General features: G+C 49.7%; 1 protein-coding gene across 1 annotated transcript in view; it reads right to left on the bottom strand.

Moving 5' to 3' along the window:
* Positions 1–212: 212 nt before the first annotated feature.
* NOS1AP (nitric oxide synthase 1 adaptor protein) overlaps positions 213–17,477 on the bottom strand; it is a 79,787-nt gene continuing 62,522 nt past the window's right edge. Inside the window, exons 4-10 of the mRNA XM_015412008.1 lie at positions 13,023–13,081; positions 11,278–11,386; positions 10,116–10,257; positions 9,110–9,270; positions 6,173–6,340; positions 5,053–5,218; positions 213–666 (exon numbers count right to left, since the gene is read on the bottom strand). Of these exons, the coding sequence (XP_015267494.1) occupies positions 272–666; positions 5,053–5,218; positions 6,173–6,340; positions 9,110–9,270; positions 10,116–10,257; positions 11,278–11,386; positions 13,023–13,081 (1,200 nt within the window). The 3' untranslated portion in view covers positions 213–271. The remainder of the gene's footprint in view (positions 667–5,052; positions 5,219–6,172; positions 6,341–9,109; positions 9,271–10,115; positions 10,258–11,277; positions 11,387–13,022; positions 13,082–17,477) is intronic.

Genomic DNA, 17,477 nt, shown 5'->3' with positions numbered 1-17,477 from the left:
TTTCCACCTGAAAGGAAAGTGGTTCCTCTGATACCCGCTCTGAGCTCCCCGCAGGCCGAAGTCGAGGGAGGAAGTGGCACTTGCCCGCCGACAGCCCTTCCTCTCCGGGGAAGTCTGTCCCCAGAGGCATCCCGCACAACTCTGAGGCTGCCCCCAACACGAGGCGCGGGCTGGCCCAGGCCCGTCTGCAAGAAGACCCGGACCCCGGGGGGCTCAGCCGGCGCCTGCCACAGGCCTGAGCTGTCTCCGCTGCTCCTCCTCCTCCTCCTCCTTACACGGCAACCTCATCATCCAGGCTGTCCCCCAGCCCCTGCTTGTGCAAGACACCGAGCAGTCGGAGCGGCTCCTCCTGGGCCCACGAGTCCCAGTCCTCGCTCTCGTCCGTGTTGGACTCGTACTCGGAGGCGATCCCGGACTCTCGGAACCTGATGAGCTCCAGGCTGCCCAGGGGCGGGGGGGTGCCGGGGAGGAAGCGGAAGCACTCCAACTTGGCCACGTAGTCGCTCCTACCTAGAGGGCTGCTGCTCAGGGAGGTGGCCGTGCCGGGGAAGCTGTGGTCCAGCTGGAGCAGGTGGGTGTCCGCAGGCATCGGGGTGGTGGGGTCACAGGGCACGGGCAGGGCGCCCGCTCGGAAGGTGATCTCCAGCAAACTGTCCTGAGAGCCCACTGCAAAAGAGGGGGGCGGGGGGGGGAGAAAAAGAGGTGTCAGATCGTACCTCTCTGACCTTGTCTGCCAATCCAAGAGCCCCCCCCCCAACTTGAGCTCTCTCTCTCTCTATTTTTTATATTTTGAGCTCTCTTTTTTGTATTTTGTATTTTTCATATGTGCGTGTTGTGTGTGTGTGTGTGTGTTAGAGAGTGTGTGCACCTGGAAGTCACGGCGCCCTCTGGTGCCTGACCCCTAACTGGGGGCCTGGAAGGACGTTCAGGGAGGTGGCTGAATGAGGCCTGCCCCCGCCCTCCCCACTGCCGGTCTTCCAAGGAGGTCTCCCCTCCAAGTCCTTGCCAGAGTCGGCCCTGCTCGGCTTCCGAGATCGGGCCCGCCTGGGCTGTCCAGGGCAAGGCGAGCACTGCTCCCTTCCGATCAAAGGACACTAGCCTAGGTCTTCTCAATAATGTTTCGGCTGCGCCAATCTCTTCCAGGTGCTCCTGATGCCACCATGCTGGGGGGGGGGGGGAGCTCATGCATTCCTTACAGTCTTAGGCTGAGAAATGCTCAAAGATGACAACCATCCAGCAGAAGCAGAACAAATTCTACAGTGAGGCGTAATTCAGGAAATTAGATACAACTGCTCCTCTTCCCTCGTGTTGGCCTTGAGCCCCACCCCAGGGAGAGGGATGCTTAGACAACCTTGCTAGCAACCGCCTGTTCTTTCATTTTACTAGAGCTCTGCATTATGGCATCTGCCTGTAGGCTGTCCCCAGATACCTGTGGTGTTTTCTCACGATGTGTGCTTAGCCAATTCGCCCTCGGCTGGTGGCTTCTAGGATGGCCCCCTGCCCCTGAGACTCACAAGCAGTCAGTGATGAAGGCTGGCCTCAATCGTACCATCTGCTGGGCTAGGTACATTTGCTCTTCTCTTCATACAGGGATCCCACTGATCTTTACAATGCCCAAATACTTGTTTAGCCTCACAACTCCGCGATACAGGTAAGCAAACTATGCCTGCAAGATTAAATGCACTACCATCCATGATCCTGTAAGGTCATATATTAGGTATACTGTTTTCAGATCAATATTGTGGTTGTGGCTCAGGGATCATTCTATTTGAATGCCCATGGATGCCAGAGAGGAATGGATCAAACCCCTTATGTGACAGGGAAATAATCTTCCCCTAGATATTCTAGTTACTACATTTTTAATGGATGCTTTTGTTAGCTAATATTATTTTCTTTACAATATTGTTTTGTTAGCTAAATTCCTTGTTTAGGCCATGAGAGTACATGCAGCCTGTGACATTTTCTCTAATATGGCACAGCCTGCCCTCTCTGGCTTGAATTCTTCTTTTCTTTCACTTATACCTAGTTGGGATTGATTGATACGATTCAAGACCTGTAGGTCGGAGGGAAGGAGGGAGGGAGGGAGGGGGCAGACTGATGCCAGCGAGGCACACTCGGGCATTGATGGACCGCTCCTAACAATGGCTAACATGAGGGTGTTGTGCGGGGGTGAGCAGTGCCACGACAGACTCTCATGCAGTTGCAACATGTTCAGTTCCCTGGAAGAGGCTTTTCTTGGCCATTTCTTTTTTCAATGAGAACACATTGTCGTGGAATCTAATATAAATGATGCATGCCCTGCATGTTGCACGTATTTATTCTTGCAGGCCTGGTATCGTTAGTAAGCATAAGCCAAACTGAATCAGTTAAGGCTCACTGAATCTGCTAATTACTTCCTGGAACAACTCCAAATAGGCATTTTTCTTTCTCACTGTTCTAATGCACAGTTGGTGTCCTTGGGAAGTTTTCTGCCGCTGGTGTGAACAAGTTCGAACAACAGCTGAAATAACTTCTTCCTGCATAGCTGTTGGTTTGCTATGATAAATCCCAGGAAACAAACACTGATTCTGCAACTGGCAACTTAGACTTACTTAGCTTGCGCAGTTTTGCAAAAAGTATCACCTCTGGGCTCAGAGGAACATCATGAAATAGACAGTTCTGAAGAAACACAGCTTTTTCCAGGCATCCACACTCTATAACTTCTCAGCACTATGTGATGTATGAACCTCTCAGATCTGAATTCAGTGAGCATACCTTTTCTACTCATGCTTTTGGTAAGAGACTTCGGATTCATTTTTAGACTTAATGCAGGCAGAGTAGAACTGCCATGTATTTTCATTCATTCATAATAACTTTTACATGTGACTTGTGAATTGATTATATTTTTATATTGTATTTTATCACATTCAAGATTAATTTTAAAATAATGTTTTTGATGAGTAGAAGCAAGGCTTTCACATTGGAGATGGAATAAATAAAAAAATAAACTTTCCACTTCCCCTTGAAGTTAGAAGACTGAGCCCTGATCCAGGCCGGCCCAGGCCAGCCCGATCCCGTCAGATCACGGAGGCTCAGCGGGGCCAGCCCTGGCTGGCGTTTGGATGGGAGGCCTCCAAGGAGTACCCGGGCCGGGACGCAGAGGCCGGTGGTGAGAAGCCACCTCTGGACGTCCCTCTTGCCTTCAAGCCCCACTAGGGGTCGCCACACGTCCGCGTGACTTCATGGAAAAGAAAATATTTTTAAAGACGTTAGAAGACTGGGCCCAGAAAGCAGTGGATGCCAGAGGGGACATGTACGCACCACCCAGTACCCTAACTTAGGGAGGGGAGCACCTCGGTGCGGCTGTGGCCCAGTAGGTGAGCATCTACTTGGCACATGGAAGGTCCCATGTTTAACCCCCAGCATCTCCAGGGCCAAGCAGCAGGTGATATGAAAGACCTTCCTCTGCCTGCTGCCAGTCAGAGTAGACAATACTGACTTTGATGGACTCATGGTTTGATCCAGTAGCAGGCAGCTTCACGTGTTCAAAACTCAACCAAAACAGATGTCTTCAATTTCCACACGGCTGTGTTTTCAGTGATACACCCTCATGGTGTCTCTCTCAGTCTGGCACAGCAGAGGACGTTGACCATCTATGCTGTCACTGCGCCATATATTCGAATATTTGTAAGAGACTCCAAGTCAAGAGGGCTTGCCTGAGAATTTTGGTCCCCCAGCCTAGTGCTCATTCTCCCAGCCGTGAAACTCTCACTCTTACTTCTATGGGGGCATCGATTTAATAAGGTCAAAAGATCCAGGAGCTGCCCCTGGAGATGCTTTGGGGGGACAGAACCAAGCCGGTTAGGATGATGACTGCCACTGAGTTCTACGACTCCTACTCAGGCAGCAAGGATTTTTTTGGAAAGTGAATTTTCCCCCCCCAGAAATAATTTTAGCAGAATTTCTTGGGTTAGCACGACCTTCTGCACATCTCTGAATTGCCATGCACAATTTTGCTAATGGTATGAATGGTTCTGCTCAGGCAAAACATTTCTAAGAATTTCCAAGAAAGAAGTAGATGTCTGGTAAGATTAGTGGCCTTTTCTGAAGGTAGTTTTCATACATGTCTCTTTGAAATGGAAAAGGGCTCAGCTGAGCCAGAAATGAGAGCCGCATACTCCCTCCTTCCGTTGCGAGTGGTGGGAAAGTGTCTTCAAGTCGCAGCCGCCTTACGGTGACCCTGCAGGGTTTTCAAGGCTAGAGACGAACAGAGGTGGGCTTGGCCACGGCCTTTGCCGCACGACCCTGGACTCCCTGGGTGGTCTCCTGTCCAAGCAGTCACCAGGGTGGTTGACCCCGTGCAGCTTCCGAGATCGGAGGAAATCAGGTCGGCCTGGGCCATCCCGCTCAGGACCTCTTTCATTCACCTCTCCATAAAATGACAAGTATGAATGCACAAAAGCACCAAAGACTCTCCTTTGCCTGGAGATGCTGGGAACTGAAACAGAAACCTCCCACATTCCACCACTGACATATCTGAGGAAATAAGCTTGGCCTCAGGAAAGCTTTTATGCCCTGGGAAAAACCTGATCTTTTAAGGTGCTGCTGGACACAAATTTTGTTCTACTACAACAGACAAGACCAGACCAGACCTGACCTGGAGAGCCCAGGCTACCCGATTTCATCAGACCCCAGAAGCTAGGTGGGTTCAGCCCTGCTCAGTAGGCGGATGGGAGACTACAAAGGAATGCCAAGGTTGCTACACAGAGGCAGGCCATGGCAAAAACTGCCTCTGGACGTCTCTTGCCTTGGAAAGCCTGCGGGGACACCATAACGCGGCTGCAACTTGATGGCAAAAACAACAACAAAAACAACAGACTAACACGGATTCCTACCTGAAACTCCACCCCTGAGCGGAGGCCCCGCCCTCCTAATGATGTCCTACCATACCCATGGGGAGGGTGAACACCAAGCCTGAGAAGCAGGCGTCAAATGAAGTTTTAGGATACAAAACAAGAAGCGGCAGAACGGGAGCACTACCAGAGGGGCAGAGGCAGAGAGGGAAGCTCTTACTGGTCTGGGGTCCCGACAGCTTTGCCTCCAGTTCCTGCACCTGCTTCACTAAAAGGGAAATGTGCTGGAGGAGGTCCTTGTTTTGCAACAGGAGTTGGTGCACCCGGGCCTGGGCTTCAAGGCGGGCAGCAGCCTCTGTCGACAGCTGGTCCTTCAGCAAGTGCACCTGCGGGACAGACACAGAAGGTGGCTGATGGTTTGGAGGTCGCGTGGTGGCGGTAAGAGAGACCCGCCTCTCAATGCCACAGGCTTGCATGGGACACCACCAGACACGTCTCTGTGGGAAGGCAAATCTATCTTTCAGCTGGCAACCTGCCATCCAGGCCAGACTGCTCAAGGGCAGTAGCGGCAGCAGTGGTGGGGGAAGGGTTCTACTTGAAGCCAACCTTGTGCTCTTTGGAGGAGCTCCCAACGGCAGCATCCGCTCAAAACATTCAATATCCACAAATCAGAACAAAGCAACCAAAAACCATTGTAATGAACTACACCCCCCCAAAAAAAAACCCCCCAGCAACAGCAGAACATGCAGTCAAGGAACAGAAGTCACAAAAACAGATGTAAGGGGACCCCTTGGCTAAGCAGAAAGACAGGGGGAATCTAAGACTATCTGGGCAACAGAGCTTCCTGGGGTACCTATATCCCCCTGACATGAGGCACAGGTTTTTCTGTTGTTGTATATTGCGCCATCTACTGTTTTATAGGTTTTATTGTTTTGGGGATTTTATGTTGTCAGCTGCCCTGAGCCCACTCGTGGGATAGGGTAGGGTATGAATCAAATAAATAATAATAATAATGAGTAGTAGTAGGAGGAAGAACCTCAACAGAACAAAACCAGTCAATACTCAAACACATATCCAGCACAGATCACTGGAAACAGAAAGTTTTCTGTTCAGGTGCTGACACGGTGCAAGACCCCGTGGTTTTGGTGACCAAACCTGGAGTGGCGGTGGAAGGTTTACCATGGGCGGGTCATAAACTGAACCGAGACCCCCAATCTCCATCCTGTCCAATCTGACCCACTAGTTCAGACTGTGACATTTTGTCTCCCCATTCTGATCAGCGGATCGGCAGGGGGGTTTCTCTGTACTCTCCCCTGCGGTCTCAAGGTGTGAATAGTAACCTGAGCCACAGCTACTTCGGTTTGCTGCTGCTGCTGTTGCAAGAGCTGCTGCAGAAACTGCATTTGGTGGTGAGCTGACAGAGGGACACCTGGCTCAGGTAACTGTGAAGAGGAAGGGAGCAGCATCTTGGGAGAAGCCAGCAGGATGTCCTCTGGATGAAGCAAGCCCTGGAAAATACAAGCAGATGCTGAGATGGCGAGGGGCCTTCATCACCCAACCACCCACCCACCTCCTCCTGCCTCCCGACCCCTGAAAACGAACCCTCTCAATACCAACCACTTTCTTCCCAGTGCACAGACACGTACTTAGGAGGAGCTACCAGAGTAGAGTAGTAGAAAGCAGGGAGTGTGGGGATGAACTGCAAGCAAGCCTGTGTTTCTCTCCCCCCCCCCACACACATACCAAAAGGAAGCCACAGCGTAAGTTACCAGGGAGATCAGGGCACAGAAGGAAGAGTTGGCCTGCTTGATGCCAAATGACCCAAATGACTCCGATCCATAATTAGGTGGATCTGAACTAATCTCACCTGCGGAGATTCTGAAATCCCTCTCCCCCAAGACAAAGTGCCCCCCCCCAAAAAAAACCCAGCTCCCATTCAGGCTGTGGCCATCTTCTCCTGGCTTCCTAGAGATGACAACGGATAAGATAAAGTTCTTCAAGTGAACGAGGGAGAACAATGGCTCTCCACAGGATTCTTTTTCTGAGTAGCTGGTTACCATTCTTATAAGCTTCTGTTACTCTCATGTGGACGTGGATTTTGTCGCTCTTGATTATACGACCACTGCTTTTAAGGAAGTGAACAGGTGTATTGAAGTGTGTGTGATATGTGTACACACACAGAGAGAGATATGAGGCAGGCAATGTCAAACTGCCTCTGTTCATTTCTTGCCTACGGAGTGACCACAAGTCAGCTGTGACAAGATGGCAGTTTTCAACACAATATATATGTATGTACATATGTATCTGGAACTTTTCCCACCCTATCTGTAGGCCAACTACAAGCATCTGCATAATAAAAAACATGAGAGGCAAATTTCCTTTAAGACACTAGAAGAAAGAAACAAGCTCAGGAAGCATTGGGGCCCTTAGATAAAAAGAAAAAGGTAGAGCAAAAGGATTTTTAAAAGAACCAAGAGAGTGTTACAAAACTAATCTGTGACACTGTTTTAGACATGTGTTTTAGGTTTGACTAGGTCTGTGTCAGAGGGTATTAAGTGCCGTTAGCTGAAATTGTAATATACTAGGAATAAGGCCCATTGTGGAAATAAATACAATGAGCGCTAGAAAGAGGCTCTGGGAGAGTGCCAAGGCCGTGGGCACTCAGAATCAATTTGCCATGGCAACCTAAGCAGGGTATAAGGACACAGAGTCCACCATTTTCTCCAGGGGAACGGTTCAACCAGGCTCAGGATCCCGACGCCAGCACAAATGAGAAGATGAGCTATCGGATTACCAGTGGAAATCCCCAGAATTTCTTCATCATCAATCCGAAAACAGGTAAGGAGATATCTTTTACACGTGTTGTCAGAAACTGCTGTTTGTGTGCATTGTGGACAGGTTTTGTTTGCAACTGCTGTTCAGATATCTACACCATCCTGTGAGGTCCAGGTAGAGATGTGAAGGCCCGGAAAAAAACCGGAAAAATTCGGAAAAAAACCATTTTTCCCCCGTTTTTTTCCTGAAGCCTTTTTTGTTTTTTTCCGAAAAATTGGAAAAATTGAAAAAAGAAAAGGAAAAAAAATGATTATGGAATGTTTTATTTTAACATGACGAATAAAATATTTTAAAACAATTTCTAATATATATATATATATATGGTATCAGATTGATCTAATTTCTGTGCACTGAGGACAAGCAAGTCCTAGGTTACAAACAGAACTCTCCAATGCAAGAACAAGATGCATTTCTTCCTTTAGGAGGTGCGATTGTCAGAAGAAAATAAAAAAGTTTCAGTTTTGCTTTTGCATGTGGGAGGGTATTCTGTTTGTAATAATTGTTTGGATACACTATATTTTTAATATGCTAGTTGTGATAATTTCATGCCAAGTAAAAATGTCCATAGTCATATTTTATGTTCCTAAAGTAACAGAATGACTTTCAATCTAGAAAAGACAAAAGAAATGTTAATGTAGCATTTTTTTCATTTTTTCCGAAAATTTCTGTTTCCCCCCGAAAAAAAGCGGGTTTTTTTCCGAGCTTCAAAATTTCCGGAAATTTTACATCTCTAGCCAAGCATCAATGTACCTTCATTTCCCCCTCACTGTTCAGCTTTCCATCTCCCCCCACCTGCAGCCTCTACCTGGAGTTGGCTTTGCTGCCGTGGGTAACGTAAGGGAGGCTCGCTTTCATCTGTGAGAACTGGCTCAGCCAGACAGCGCTATCAGCGTAATCTTGACGAGAAGGGAGGGCTTGAGTTCCACTATCGGTGTGAATATTTCTGCTCTCAGGGGGTGGGGAGAGAGTCTCCAGTTCATGATGCGATGTCCCGCCGGGAGAATTCCAAAGCGAGTGCTTGAAGTTCATTTGCTTAGCTAGTTGAAGCATCAGAATATATGTAGCGAATCCCTTACACTAATTGTTATTCCTAACAATGTACCTGTAGCACTTGGCAACAGGCCAGTATTCCAATAAAGCATCACTTTCCCTGAAGAGTGTGTGTTTGGATTTGCTTGCTGTTGATCCTGACACTCCCCCTCATCAGATCAACCAGGGTGACAAATGACCTCTGGACGACTCCAGTCATTTGCTTGGGTTGCCTGGGGCCTTCTGCTCTGTACTGTTATCCAGGTTTGGGTGCAGGAGCAGATGTGTGTGAGGGACTTCCCCCTCCCCAGCTTCCTGAATTTCAGAGGTGGCCAGCAAGGGGCCAACCCCTGTTCATTCTCCCCGAGGACTTCCTTCTTCAGTTCTGGATGTGTGCACAGGGGCAAGCATACCTTGTTGCAGGACAGGGTGGGTGACTCCCTGCCGACAGCGTCGAGGTCTGTCACTCCCCTGTTGAACTCCAAATGGTCGCTCCCGGGCAGCCCGACATCCACGGCGTCAATGTCCGTCTCCTCCGCAGCACTGACAGGGGGCACTTCCGGCACACTGCTGGCTGCAAGAGATTCAGTGGCATTACCAATGGGGAAAGCTGGGTCAATCCTCCCTCCGCCTCCCCCTGGGCTTCAGCATCCTTTCACAGAGCTTTATGCAAACAGGACGGCCTTGGCAGGAAGTCCCAAGAGAAGTCCAGTGCGGCCCTAAAGACTGGCAATGTTTGCTCCGCTGTGTGCTTTTGTGAGACGGAGCTCACTTCCTCAGGTACAGTGGCAAAGAGCAGCAGTGAGCAGGAGGGGCTGTGGATCAGTGGCAGAGCATCTGCTTTGCGGGGTCGAAGGTCCCGGGTTCAAGCCCCGGCATCTCTAGCTACAAGGACCAGGTCGTAGGTGACGTGAATGGCCTCTAACAGAACTCCTGGAGAGCAGCTGCCAGTCTGAATAGACAGTCCCGCTTTTGACGGACCCACAGCCACCGTGGCGCAGCGGCTAAGAGCAGCAGACTCCGGTCTGGGGAACGGCGTTTAATTCCTCACTCCTGCACATGGAGCCTGCTGGGTGCCCTTGGCCCAGTCACAGTTCTCTCTAAACTCTCTGAGCCCCACCTACCTCACAAGGTGTCTGTTGTGGGGAGAGGGCGGGAAAGGCGAGCGTAAGCCGCTTTGAGACTCCTTCAGGTAGAGAAAACTGTGGTATGAAAACCAACTCTCCTTTCTTCTTCTTCTTTCTTCTTCTTCTTGGGGCTAACTCAGGAGAAGGCAGCTTCGTGAGTGTTCACTTGAGCCTCCTGTGAGCTGCTTCCCCTAAGTGTCTGAGGATGCAGCCCGGGTCTCTCAGGCCCTTTAGCCCAACACCCGAACCCCACAACCCTTGCCGACATGGACCTCCCACCCGCCCGAGGTACCTGGTGCCGCCACGTCCTCGCTGCCCTTCTCGCTCTGGCCGTCCTCCTGGCCGTCCGCATTCTGGTGGGTGTGCTGCAGGCTCAGCTTGTGGCAGACCTCAAACGCTTGCCCCACGGTTCGGACAATGCGCATGGCCTGACTCTGCAGAAGGAGAAGGGAGGAGAAAGGACGTCTCACGGGAGCTTCCGGGATCTTTTTTCTCACCGCCCAAAGGCGGGGGAAGAGAGCCCCGTGCTGCTACGGCCCTGAGACCGGCAGGCCTCACCGGCAAATGGCACTGGAGTCTGCCAATTGAGTCATGTGGAAGAGCAGAGGCAACTCCTGGCAACCTGGCTGAAGACCCGCAGTGGACACTTCAGGAGCGCAGAGGAGATGGGAGGAGGACACTATCTGGCAGAAGCCCGTTTCTGACCTGGGGAGAAGGACCTGCAGCAGTCAAAGCCAGCTAGAGCTGGGGCTCAGGTGATCACGTTTGCTTCCAAAACGCAGGGACACCCTGGGAATCCCTGTCCTCAGAACCCTGCCTACAGGTGAGCGGCTCTCAGCCTTCTGCTCCTGCCCTGGACACTGTCTGCGCTTCAAAGGACACCCATGGGTTCCATCTACAGCCACAAGGAAGAAGAACTTTCACTTCCTACAGCTTTCTCACAACCCCTACCTAAGGCCTGGCTCACACATCCAGGGGAGGAGGCTTGCAAAACGCTTAGGGGGTACCAATGGACTGCACAGTTTTAGACTTGTGGGTGCCAGGTTCCTGCTTAGGACAGACTCGCTGGAAGGAAGGAAGGAAGGAATGGGAGGGAGGAAGGAAGGAAGGAAGGAAGGGAGGAAGGAAGGAAGGAAGGAAGGAAGGAAGGAAGGAAGGAAGGAAGGAAAACCTTTCCTCTCACGTGCTTGTTTTCTAATTGCATGTATAAATGTATTTCTTTGTATCGTAAACAAGAAACATTCTAAGCTGGAACCCAGCACCTGCACTTTAAAGCTTCTGCATCAGGGCTCTGCCACCTCGTTCTCTGGCACATGCAAACTAGGCCGAAGTACTACCCCCTATGGGCACAGGTTGCCAGTTGAGAGGCAGAGGAGCAAAACTCCACCGGACGGCTCAGTTTGCTGTGGAGGCGGCAGCAGGACCTAGAGTCATCTCTTAGTCAGCCGGCTTACTTTCTTCTTGGACTTGAAGACGTTGCAGCGGAAGACATTGCTTGAGCCGTCTCTGGCAATGTAGCTAAAGATCTTCAGATCCTGGGAATCGTGGGACACATAGAATATTCTATGGGAACAACAAAAACATGCAAGAGTATCCCTGTTCACAAGTTTATTTATTTTTTTAATTGATTAATTAAACTTGTTATAGTGAAGGCGTACACAGTCTATGTACCCTTGGTTTTCCTTTATACAGGCATAGATTAAGCCTCATATTAGATTCATCACATGTATTTCTTTATACAAGTACTGAATAATTCTCATGTTGTGTTCAACACCTATACAGCTGAAGATGTGCTTGAAACTGCACACTGTGCAGGCACTGGTCCCTGGTTCCACATTCGTCAAGTGACGAATGCACACTGGCTCCTTCTGACAAACAGATATAGGCAACTATAGGCAGGGTGCACATGCATTCTCTGTAACACGTGACCAGGGCTACTGGGAATGAGGGAGGGGTTTCCCCCCGCTGTGTTGCCAAGAACTGGGATGAAGTCAAGCCCACAGAGGGTTCACGTCACGGGTGCTGCTCTGTTGGAGTAACTCTTGCAGGTAGGGCATCTGGCAGGACAAGAAGGAGACCAGATTCCGTATGAATCAGGCTGCTACAGAACTGCATGTTCAGAAGTCATGCTAAGGAATTTTCCACATTAACTGCTAGACTCATGGCCAGTCGCACCTTAAAAGGTAAAGGCTTCTTCTTCCCTGGCTTGAAAGCCGGCCGAGTGGCGCCTTGGAGACCAGCAAAGTTTTGGGGGTATGAGTTTTTGAGAGTCAAAGCTCCCTTAGCCAGACACCCCCAAAATCTTGTGGGTCTCTAAAGTGCTTCAAGGTTCGAATCTCGCTATTCTCCTACAGACCAACATGCTGGCTACCCTCTGGAACCGTCTCCGTATTAACCACTTTCGATCAATAATTATGCCACTATTACACCCCGTTACACCCACGCAGACACTCCCGGTCCCCCAAGACTCCTCTTAGGTAAATGGGACAGATGTTCTCCTGGCAGCAGATTAATTATATTTTGACCTCAAAACATTTCCTTTGTTAAGAGTGTACTTATCAGTCATTGTGTAAAAATATGAATGGTGAATATTACAAGCACCTGCTGGTTGTTTTGAACAGCAACACGTAACAGTTTTTAATTTTTTAATTTATTCTTTCCTGCAATGATCCAAAGACTCAGTACAAGGATACATCTGACCTTCCCCAGCATTGCGCTGAAAACAACAACAGCAACAACACGTGGAACACTTGCCATTTCATTTACTTTTTAAAAAAGAATGTTATTTAGTCCTCTGAGCACTGTAAATGCCTCTCTCCACCACTGGAGAGAATGTTTATTTGTTTAACCATATTACCATGGCTCTTGGTCTAACAAGGCTTCCGATACATAAGAGAACGAAACACAAGAGAGCCACCAATATTGGGGGGGGGGGAGTTAACCACAGCCAGCTGTAAAATTACCGTTCTACATTTTCTTTCAGGCAGCTTCCTGTGGTTGAACCACCTCCTCTACTGTATTTGCCTCATCCAATTCCCCTTCAAAAGCCTCTCTTGCACAAAAGAAACCCAGGAGTTGCCTTGCCCACCAAAAACTCCCCTACTCTGTGCAATCCGCTTATTGGTTCACCCTGTCCTTCCTCCGACAGGCCATCTCTGGGAAATCAGCCAGGGCTTCTGCCTTGCTCGCAAGCTCTTACCTGTAGATTGGGTCATGCATCACCAGCAGCTTGGTCTCATCCCAGTCCCACTCTTTCTTCTGGGAAAAAGAAAGAGAACCAAAAGGAAGCACAAAGGAAGCCTCACTGAGCAGGTACACAGAAACTGAAGCATCCCCAACAGTGTTGCCTATATTGGCAATCTCTAACACTTCTTAGCATCCAAGTAGAATCCAATCATAAGCATGTTTACTCAGATGTAAGTCTCACTGTGCTCAATGGGGTTTACTCCTAGTAAAATAGTAAAAAGCCCAGCAGCACCTTTAAGACTAACAAACTTTATCGTAGCATAAGCTTTCGAGAAACACGGCTCTCTTTGTCAGATGCATCAGAGTTGTGTTTCTTAAAACAAATGCATCAGACCTGTTTCTCAAAAGCTTATGCTACAATAAAGTTTGTTAGTCTTAAAGGGGCTACTGGGCGTTTTACTATTTTGCAGCAACAGACAAACATGGCTAACTCCTCTGGATCTACTCCTAGTAAGGGTGCTTAGGACTGCAAAAAGCTTAGGACTTGCCAGAAGCAGACCTGACCCAGCTGAGCTCTAAAAAGGAGCAGGCGATAGAGCTGCTAGATGGGTGAGTGTTTTTATTTACTTTCAGCTGAGAGGGTACTGTGTGGGGGGGACTGTGTTTGGGAGTGTGTGGGTGAGTTGTTGCAGAGTCCTGGCTGCTTGAGATAGGGTGTGAAAGGGTCATTGTTTGACTGTAATTGAGTGCCTGGGTGAATCTGAATAACTGCTGGCCACACCTCTGCTGGGGGAAGCTTCTTTTTAAGGCAGCACCTTGCCAAAGGCACAAGCCTAGGGACTCTTAGCGTAGGGACTCTGTAAAAAGCCCAGGAAGAGGCAGAAAGGCAGGGCCCTAGGCTCCTTGTGTTCCCAGTAAGGTAAGTAGACTTCTAGAAGGAGAACCACATAAATACAAAGGGTTTTAAAAGGGGGATTATATATAATTGTTATTTTAAAAGCAATTATGAAGCCAGAATGCCAGCAGGGGGTTGGGGACTATCCAGTGTTTTGCACGGAGTGTCACATGTATGGACAGAAGTCTTGGGTGTGTGCCTGGTGCAAGGGGCTCCTGGTTCTCAGGGAATGAGTTTGCTCCCTTGAGGCCAAGGTGGCAGACCTGGAGAAGCAGAGACAGTCAGTTAGGCGCATGGCGAAGACTCTCGGGGACTTGTTAAATATGTCCCTCTCTGAATATGGCAGCCTGTCAGCTATGCTGCCATGGGGGTGGGGAGGTTGGTTGTCTTCTAATTGCCTTTGCAGTCCTTCTGTGCTTCTTTGCTGCTACAACGCTTATCTCTAAGTATTGCAGGTGGCGATGTTGATCTCTGGTTTTCTTGGGAACCGTGAGAGAGTGTTTCGTTCCCAGCTTCAGCGCTAAAGAGCCGAAGCTCTTTCTCCCGCGCGTGGGAGGGTGGCTCATTGGCCAGGGCAGTGGGGGATGCATACGAATACCCTATATCCTATTATGCCCCATGGGCAGCCGTCATTCTCAACAGTGCCTATGTTAATGCATCTATAGCTCTTCAATAAAATATTATCTTTCCTGATAAGCATGTACTATGTTGTTGGCTGTGAGCTCCCACCTCATAGACACTCAGACTGTAGCACTGAACTCTTGCCTGGCCAACAACTACCCAAGGGGCGCATCTATTCAATGGGCCCGGCAGTAAAAGATGAACTGCACAAGTTCATAGACAAGAACCTAGCCCGAGGTTTCATCAGACCGGCGTCATCCCTGTTTGCAGCTCCAGTCTTGTTTAGGAAGAAGAAGGACGGGGGTTGAGATTATGCATGGATTACAGAGGTTTAAATGCAGTGTCTTCAACCAATGCATACCCCATGCCATTGATCAAAGACCTACTAGCGGAAGCGGCAAAAGGGAAAATCTTTTCTAAGTTGGATCTTCAGGATGCGTACTTCCGAGTGCGCATCAAGGAGGGGGATGAACATAAGACTGCTTTCAACACCCCCCTCGGACAGTTTGAGTATCGAGTGATGCCTTTCGGTCTTCAAGGGGCCCCAGGGGTCTTCATGATTGATCAACGAGGTGTTGCACAAGCACTTGTTCAAGGGGGGCCTTGTTTACCTAGATGATATCTTGCTGTACTCCCCAGACCTCCCCTCCCACGTGAAATTGGTGAGGGAGGTGTTGGCCACGTTGCACAAGCACAAACTGTTTGCAAAGCTGTCTAAATGCGAGTTTCAAAAGACACACATTGACTTTTGGGGGTATCGGATCTCTGACAGGGGTCTAGAGATGGATCCAGGCAAGGTGCATGACGTGCTGGGGTGGGGGGGTACCCTGCACCTGATGCCAGCTCCAATCATTTTTCGGATTTGCGAACTTTTACCGAAACTTTTTGCCCAATTTTGCCCAAGTCAGCTTACCCCTGATGGACTTATTAAAAACTAAGGGGAAAGGCCTGGAGGCTACGAAGCCGGGCTCGGCATTGCCATGGAGTAAGGAGTGTCAGGAGGCTTTCAAACGCCTCAAAGCATTATTCACTTCGGAGCCAGTCCTTGCCCACCCTGATGAAACGAAAAAGTTCATTGTGCAAAATGATGCGTCGGATGTTGCCATGGGGGGGGCATCCTCCAAGAGGGAGGGGACGGGTCGCTTCATCCATTGGCATACATGTCACGGACGTTTCATGACTTTAATGACACTGAACGGAACTGGTCTGTTTGGGAGAAAGAGGCGGGGGCAATAAAACTTGTCCTATCCACCTGGAGACACTGGTTGGAGGCGGCATGGGTCCTGTTTGAGGTGTGGACTGATCATAAGAACTTAGAAACGCTCAAAACGCCTCAATGTCTCAATGCCAAGCAGCTTCGCTGGGCAGATTTCTTTTCCAAATTCCAGTTCACCCTCCATCACTTCCCTGGCTCAGCAAACTCCCTGGCCGACGCCCTGTCCCGCCTACCCCAACACGATAGCCAACAGGAAGTTGTGTTGGACTCGGTGTTCACGCCTTCACATTTGGGCAGAGCGGTGACGACATGCAGCCAAGCTCGCCGCGATCCTCCACCCACTGTGATGCGGAAACCCCCCCCTGCCCAGCCAGAAGGGGCGGAGGAGAAACTTGGCACAGTAAGTTCGCCTCAGCTTTCTCGGAGGGCAACAAGGCCGTGCTTGAAGCAGAGGGTGATTTCGAGCTACGAAATCTGTAGAAGTTTTTCTTATTGCAGGTAGCCCCCCTGGCCAGACCGAACTCATACTGAGCTTTGGTACCTAGTAACCCTCATATACTCCTCTTTAGAGGTCTGACCTTCCCTCCATTTCCTGAACATTTCTCCCTTAGCTTATTCTGAAGCTCTTGGTTCATCCGCATCGGTTTCTTGGAGCCCTTACCATGTTTCCATCTTGCTGGAATAGTGAGGGCTTGAACTCGCAAAAGCTCATGTTTGAGAAGAGCCCACCCTTCACTCGCTCCTTTCCCTTTCAGCACACTCCCCCACGGAATATTTCCCATCAATCCTCTGAGTTTATTGAAGTTGGCCCTACAAAAATCTAACCTACAAGTCTGACTATGAACTTCCTTGACCCCCCACAGCAACCGGAATTCAAGGAGGACATCGTCACTTCCCCCTAAGGTCCCCACCACCTTCACCCCATCTACCTGCTGGAGACCCTGCCTTAGAGCATGGGAGACCAACCCTGTAAGGTAGGCTGGCTGAGAGCCATAGACACACACCAGACTGGGGACACAAGAATGACCTTAGACCACTGGTCTGACTTATAGCGAGGCAGTTTCATATGTTCAGTGTACACAGGTAGAATATCCTCATACTACACACTTTGAATCAGTAAAACATTCTCTTAAAACCATGTAACTAAAAAAAATTCTTTCCTCCAAGGTTTCCTCCCCCCCCCCGCACCTTAGTGCAGGGGTGTGATATGGCCCGGGGGCCAGATCCGTGAGCAACTAGGGCAAGGGAGGGAATAGGAGACTGTTTGAGGGGTTAGGCTTAGCAAAAGTCACTCTCACTGTGGCTTCAACACGGCGGAACAACCTCGTCTGCAGCCGTCCAGCCGTGTGGGCACATCTGTCCAGTGCTGCACTGCGGGCTCTCCAGTCCGCCCGTGTGGGTATTCCTTTGCACCCCCTTCCTCCCAGCCCACAGGGGCCTTGCAGTGGGGCCTTGCACCCACACGGAGCTCTCCAGCTGCTATCCTTTATACAGTTGATATCTCCAGTACCTGGCATTACATTTTATGGCACACACGGCCCGGCCCGACAAAGTAGTATTTTTGTCGTAACAAATGAGTTCGACACCACTGCTTAGCAGGTCTTCCTGAAAGTGAGACTGGGTCATGCCCCATGATCTCAGAACCATTATGAACAGATCTGGACAGAATTTCATTCTATAGTTCCGAGGCCAGAACAACAATATTTTGTCAGCAGAAGAGACTGGAACAGCGGGCT

This window comes from Gekko japonicus, unplaced genomic scaffold (genome assembly GCF_001447785.1).
Source record: "Gekko japonicus isolate JY-2015 unplaced genomic scaffold, Gekko_japonicus_V1.1 scaffold844, whole genome shotgun sequence".
Taxonomy (NCBI): Eukaryota; Metazoa; Chordata; class Lepidosauria; order Squamata; family Gekkonidae; genus Gekko; species Gekko japonicus.
Note: the sequence above shows the minus strand (reverse complement) of the source record. Positions and strands in the feature narration are given on the sequence as shown.